Source organism: Cannabis sativa, chromosome 8, assembly GCF_029168945.1.
Source record: "Cannabis sativa cultivar Pink pepper isolate KNU-18-1 chromosome 8, ASM2916894v1, whole genome shotgun sequence".
Lineage (NCBI taxonomy): Eukaryota > Viridiplantae > Streptophyta > Magnoliopsida > Rosales > Cannabaceae > Cannabis > Cannabis sativa.
In genome coordinates, this window is record NC_083608.1 from 3,810,900 (window position 1) to 3,817,326 (window position 6,427).

Below are 6,427 nucleotides of genomic sequence, written 5' to 3' on the forward strand. Positions count from 1 at the left end.
TATTCGGTTTGTTCAGGTTAATTGAGAGGTTTATAATTTTTTTAATCCACTCAATGTATTCATTGGGCGTTTAGGATTTTTATCGGATTATTTCGAGTTGCATTTTTTTTTCGATTTTTTTTTTTCAGTTTGGTTTGTGCAGCTTGTTTAGGCTTGTTCAAGTAGAGCGGTTTGTAAATATTTTTGAACACCTCTACTAGTGAGCCATATTGCTCGTGGTATGTGATATTATTTGAATCGAGCCTCAAATTTGACTATGACTTTGCATGGAGTGTTGAAGAAGTAACCTTAGGGTTTCATCCTAGCAAGGTCGGTTCTAAGTTAATTTGAGCTCTAGAAAAAATAATTTTTTTTGGCCCTTTTATAATAATAAATGATATTTTAAAAATCATTAAAAAAATATGTATATTTATATAAAAAAAAAAAAATTCATTTGGGCCCCTAGTATAAGTTGGCCATAGGCGCAGGCCTAGCCGCCTTAGCCTAGGACCGACCTTGCATCCTAGGTTTATGTTAGCACTAACAGCCTTTGGCAGTGCTTTCATGTTCCTTGTCTTCTTCCTTCTGTTTCATCTTTTGTCGGTTGGCTGAAGTCTTATTTGTTAACTTGTGTGTTTTTAAGGTGTATTCTTGAAGACCCTCGTGGGGAATAATGATAAATATTTATCGTTATTTTTTTTTTTCCAAATTTAGGCATAATATTATGTATTAATCACAATAAGTGTTTTCGTAATGTTGTATATAATATATTTTTAATCAAAATATGGTTGTAGATTTGTTTAATCCAAAATGAAAAGTTTAATTTTGAATTAAAATGTCAAAAGTTAAAAGTTATGTATACAAAAATATGATATTTTTGTAAATAGCTCTAACTACAGCCACCTTACACTAGGCACACTAACCTGCCTCGTGGGAAAGCCTACTACTGTAGTGTTGGGCTGGATGGTCTCCTCAAAATCCCTCTCTTGCAGGCCGATCTATAAAATTAAGCCCAACTCGTATAGAATGAAAACAGAAGAAGAAGAGAAAAAAAAGATTTAATAAAAATAATGGCCGTCGTCGACCTTGAATCGACCAGACCAAGAAGAACAGGACGTGATCGGTAGACAGGGAGAGAAAGAAAAGTTATAATAATACATTTCTCGATCGCCCCTCTCCGTCTCCGATCCCAACAATCATTTCAGAAGTATTATTTTCGTAGTAATCTATTATACATACATGCGTAGTTATTAATTTCTTCTGCTATCGCGTTTTCCGGAAATAATTTTCATGAGTTTCATCATCTTCTTCTTCTACTACCACGACATTCTTAGATTTTTGAATGCGACGGTCGAATGCCCGAAAACCAGTTGATTCAGGTGTTTCGAAAGATATGGATCCGATAAAGCTTCCGATGCGTCCCTCAACTCGATCCAACCTCTTCGCTCGCGGGCCCAAGCATGGAACCAGATCCAATTTCTTGATTCTCGCTTCAATTGCTGTTGCAATAGCTTTTGTATTGCTGTGCTATTTGTTTGTTCACGCCCGAAGTTCGAGAGGTTTTGGGAATAAAAGGTATGGGATTATCATCGATGGAGGTAGCACCGGGACTCGAATCCACATGTTCGGGTTCGAGGTGGAGGGTCAGAATGCCGTGTTTGATTTCGCCAACAGTGGGTCGGTGTCGATGAGAGTTAATCCAGGGCTTTCCGCTTATTCGAGTGACCCGGAAGCGGCTGGCGGGTCGTTGACGGAGCTCCTTGAGTTTGTGAAGGAACGGGTTCCTAAGGAATCCTGGAGGGAAACAGATATTAGACTAATGGCGACGGCGGGGCTCCGCTTACTCGACCTGTCTGTTCAGAATCGAATTTTGGATTCTTGTAGACGGACGCTTAGGGCTTCTGGGTTCAATTTCCGGGACGAGTGGGCTTCGGTCATTACTGGTATGGCATTGGATTTTCTGACCTTAGCTTTGTTATTATGCCGTTTAACCATGAAAAATTTGATATTGTTGCAATGTCTTAGGAAAAGAAAAATTGCTGCTATGGAAGTAAAAATTTGTAACAATTTGTTATTACTTCATTTCTCATGGTAGGATTTTAGAAACTGTGGGTATATGTACTTGTGTGAATTCATCTTTTGGAGAAAGACACATGAACAGACTTTCTGGGGAAATGAAGCTTTCTGGTCCAGTGTCCTGAGTTTTGTTTGGATGACTTCTTAACAGCCAACCATGAAAGGAATTAGATTCAGAATTTTCCGGAATTGGCTTGTCTATGACACCTTTATATATTGTTGAGCATAGGAATAGGACTTCATCATTTATGTTGGGTGCAATTTTTGTTGTCCATGTTGTCATATCTTTTATAACATATGCTGAAGAATAATGCAAATTCCTTTTCTTCTTCGTGAAATTTATTTATTTATTTATTTTTTCATTATAAATCCCCAACGTTTACTTCAAGATTTGAAAGTTATTAACTGTTTTCTAGAGACCAAGTACTGAACTTTACGTTTGTTTTAGGCTCTGATGAAGGGGTGTATGCTTGGGTTGTTGCAAACTATGCCCTTGGTTCTCTTGGAAGTGATCCTCTTCAGACTACTGGGATTATTGAACTCGGGGGAGCATCTGCTCAGGTTAGTTCAATGTTCTTTTTTCCCCTTCTGTTAATATTCTAGATCCCATTGCTTATCTTCTTTTTTTTTTCACCATCATGATTCTTGATCCTACTTAGTCTTCAACTGCGCTACAAAAGTGTAGCATGTATATATAATGTCCATATTGGAAGTATTCCTTCAAAATGTGTTTCAAAACATGTCCCTTCCCCTTTCATACTAACAAAGATTCTATCGAGCTTGTAAGCAGTTTGAATTGGATTATATGAGATGAGTAATATTGTATTGATTTTTTTCCAGGTTACCTTTGTTACCAGTGAGACAGTGCCTTCTGAGTATTCTCGAGCTATTAAGTTTAGAAATACCACATACAATCTCTACAGTCACAGCTTTCTTCATTTTGGTCAGGTAAATTGTTATTTTATATCATTTGTGTATATATATCAAGTTATCAACATGTTTACTTTCACATAATGTTTTGTGATGCGAACTTGACTTGTTTTCTCTCTTTTGTAAGATTTAAGTGGCTGTAGATTTGTAGAGGCTTTTTCTTGTTTATTTGAGTTGAAGAACATGCCTTTTCTTTTATAAATTCTTTTAAATGTTTCGATTAGATCATTTTGATGCCTGCAAAATCACTACTTGTGATATTTTGAATTTAAACTGAGTTATGGTTATTGGTTGAAATGTTCTAACTTATTAGTTTGATTCTGCAGAATGTTGCATATGACTTGTTGAGGCAAGCACTTACCTTGGGAGAGTTCAACTTAGGTAATATACACGTTTATTTTTTTAATTATGTTTCATCTGTCTTTAACAAAAGTTCTTGAAACTTGTATACATCTTAGGCTTGGACTATTTTATGAAACAATACTGAATTACTGTTTAATAAACAGGATAGTCTTTCATTATTCTTATATTTTCCCCATCAATGCAACAGCTAAATCTGTTCAGGAGGGGTTGTCAACGGATCCTTGTACTCCTACAGGCTATTCACACGGTGCAGAGTCGTGGAAGCTCTCTCCTGCTTTGCTGGGTGAAAAAAATAAATATCCACCCACTCTTCCATCTAAAGGGAACTTCTCAGAGTGCAGATCTGCCGCCATAATGATGTTACAAAAAGGAAGAGGTAAGATGATTTGGTTTTTATTGTGATATTGCACCTATGATGGTTGTTATTTATTCTAACAATAATGTCTTTTTCTGTGATGCAGAGAACTGCTCATCTCAACACTGCTATATAGGATCAATATTCATGCCTAAGCTTCAAGGGAAATTTCTTGCAACAGAGAATTTCTTCCATACTTACAAGGTTTTTGCCTCATATAATCTTTGGTCAATCTCCATGCTTGTTTACAAGTGCTCTAAACTGTGGATTCATCTGTGAAGAAACAGTTGTTTCTTTTAGCGTTCTTGTTTTTTCCTTATGATTTATATGGTGCGTGGATGCTTTCATTTCTGATAAGTTATTTTTCTATTTTCTTTGTGTTAGTTCTTTGGTCTGGGTCAAAAGGCATTTCTTTCTGACCTTATTATGGCTGGACAACAATTTTGCAAAGAAGATTGGTCAAAGCTAACGAAGAGATACCACACCCTTCATGAAGAAGATTTGCTTCACTATTGCTTCTCTTCTGCTTATATTGTAGCATTACTTCATGACACTTTTGGAATTGCATTGGATGAGGAAAGGTATGTTACTATACTACAGCCATACTTCCTTCTTTTAGGAAAAAATGCAGAGACCTAAATATTTTATCATTCTTCACCTGAAAGCTTCAGTCCATTTCCCTTACAACAGTCGTTGAAGTTTGTCTCTGTGATGACTGTTGCTTTTTTCTGATATATTCAGGGCTACTTGATTGTCTTGAAACCTAAAGAAGTGTACAGCCCTCAATATCATATTATTGAAGTTGGAATTATCTAACTATATTTTCAATTGTTCCCTACCCACTTTTACATGATGCTTGCATCATGTGTATATATTCTTGAAATTTGAGTTCATATGCCATTGTGAATTCAATTGCTTAAGTCTATTATTGTTTGTAATTTTTTTTACCAGGATTGCAGTTGCCAGTCAGGTGGAAGATATTCCACTGGATTGGGCTTTAGGAGCTTTCATCTTGCAAACCACAGCCGATTTAGAATTGCGGCACTATTATTGGATTGCCAATATTCTTAGTGATGACTTGCACACTCTTATATCACTAATTGCCATATTTACAGTATTGATGTTTACAGTGTGGTCTATATCAAAGTGGAGGAAGCCACAGTTGAAGACAATATATGATCTAGAAAAGGGACGGTATATAGTGACTCGTATTGGTAGGTATCGATAGATTCTTTAGAAAGTTATTTTTACTGTCCCTCATCCAGATTTAGGATTGGTCTTATTCTGATATTTCTTCAAAACCACGGAGAGCAAACTCATTTTAGAATCTGGGAATATGGTGAGGATCAATTATCTCAAGTTTACTAATCATAGACCATATATATATATATATCAAAAAAAAAAGAAAAATGAAGGTCGAATTGTATCTGGACCTAGGATAGAAGAATAGAACACCATTTCTTGTTTAGTGGTAAAGTAAGATCTGTCTAATGAAACGACTTAATTTCGCAATGCCCTATGTGACAGGGTTAGGATAGGCAGTTTGGGGGAGTGGAGGTTGGAATGTATACCATTTTGTATGATTACACATGATGAACTTGTCCTTTTCTTACAATTTATGCTATTTCATGTCACTGTCAGGGTGGGTTCCCATTTCATTAGTAAGTTTCAAGCCATTTGATTTTTCTTGTGGGAGAGTAAAAAAATGGTCACTATTGTCTTTTTATTTATCGATCATTGATTGTACGGAGAAATTATGTAAAATTGTGTAAATGTATGCTTATAATTAGACAGCAGGAAGGTATCTACTGGACCAGAGTTGAGGTCGGGTTAAAAGGTTTCCTTCTCTTTCCTTTTCATTCATTCATCAGTGTTACACGCACCTCAGCGTAGTAATATTTCTTAATGCTGCTATATTGTTATAGGAGGTATTTTGGCCCTTATTTTTCATTTGTGTAATATATTTTAGTGAATTATGACATAGATATGGTAAATCAAATAAATATTTTTTGCTTCAAGTTTCCTTTTAGATTATGTTTTTTTTAGGAAGGATGAAGAATAAGGAGGATAGAGAGTTGAAGGATGTAGAATAGGAGGGAGGGAGAGTAAAATCTTTTTAAGTTGTTTAGTGAAAGGGATGGAGTGATAGAAGAATGGACAATATTTATTTATGGAATTATTATATTGTTTTCATATGTAATTTTATTTTTTAATAATTTATTAAGAGGATATATTTGTAATTTTCAACAATTGAAGATTAGAGTGATGGAAGAATTCTAAATTAAAACTTTGTAAGGATTTGCTCTCTATTCAACTATTCTTTCCCTCACAATCTTTCTTTCAAACAAGGGAATTTGTCATCTCCTCCCATTTTTCTCTATCCACACGCTCTTCCATTTACCAAACATAGTGTTGGATATCGATGTAGAGTTACCTAGACATAGGGAATACAATAATGAGGAGGGTTTGTCTAAAGTTAAGACTGACATATACGAGGTCTGTTAGTTGTAGGAACTGGAAATGTAAAAATTACTTGAAGCAGGGCATACGATGGAAATATAGGCAACATTTCAGATCAGAATAGATAATAAAACAAAGATTTAATGGTGATATAGTGTCATCAACCGATTTCTGAGAATTGTAACGGTTGTAAAGGTAGTTAATTCAACGAAATAGTGAATGAATAAACAATAATATTATTGGATCACCCTAAGGATAGTTGTA

At 35.3% G+C, this 6,427-nt stretch overlaps 1 protein-coding gene across 1 annotated transcript; it reads left to right on the forward strand.

The window, feature by feature from the left end:
- Window positions 1-992: 992 nt before the first annotated feature.
- On the forward strand, window positions 993-5,721 carry LOC115699057 (probable apyrase 6). Its single transcript, XM_030626264.2, has 8 exons — window positions 993-1,922; window positions 2,504-2,616; window positions 2,896-3,003; window positions 3,312-3,366; window positions 3,536-3,724; window positions 3,810-3,907; window positions 4,088-4,284; window positions 4,655-5,721. Exons 1-8 carry the CDS (start codon window positions 1,322-1,324, stop codon window positions 4,929-4,931), a joined length of 1,638 nt encoding a protein of 545 aa, XP_030482124.1. The 5' UTR covers window positions 993-1,321; the 3' UTR covers window positions 4,932-5,721.
- The last annotated feature ends 706 nt before the right edge of the window (window positions 5,722-6,427 follow it).

Excerpts from the sequence above, each read along its gene's own strand:
- LOC115699057 (XM_030626264.2), top strand. The coding sequence starts at position 1,322 with ATGCGACGGTCGAATGCCCGAAAACCAGTTGATTCAGGTGTTTCGAAA. Across the intron at positions 1,923-2,503 it reads GTGGGCTTCGGTCATTACTG|GCTCTGATGAAGGGGTGTAT; the intron begins GTATGGCATTGG and ends CGTTTGTTTTAG. Across the intron at positions 4,285-4,654 it reads ATTGCATTGGATGAGGAAAG|GATTGCAGTTGCCAGTCAGG; the intron begins GTATGTTACTAT and ends TTTTTTTACCAG.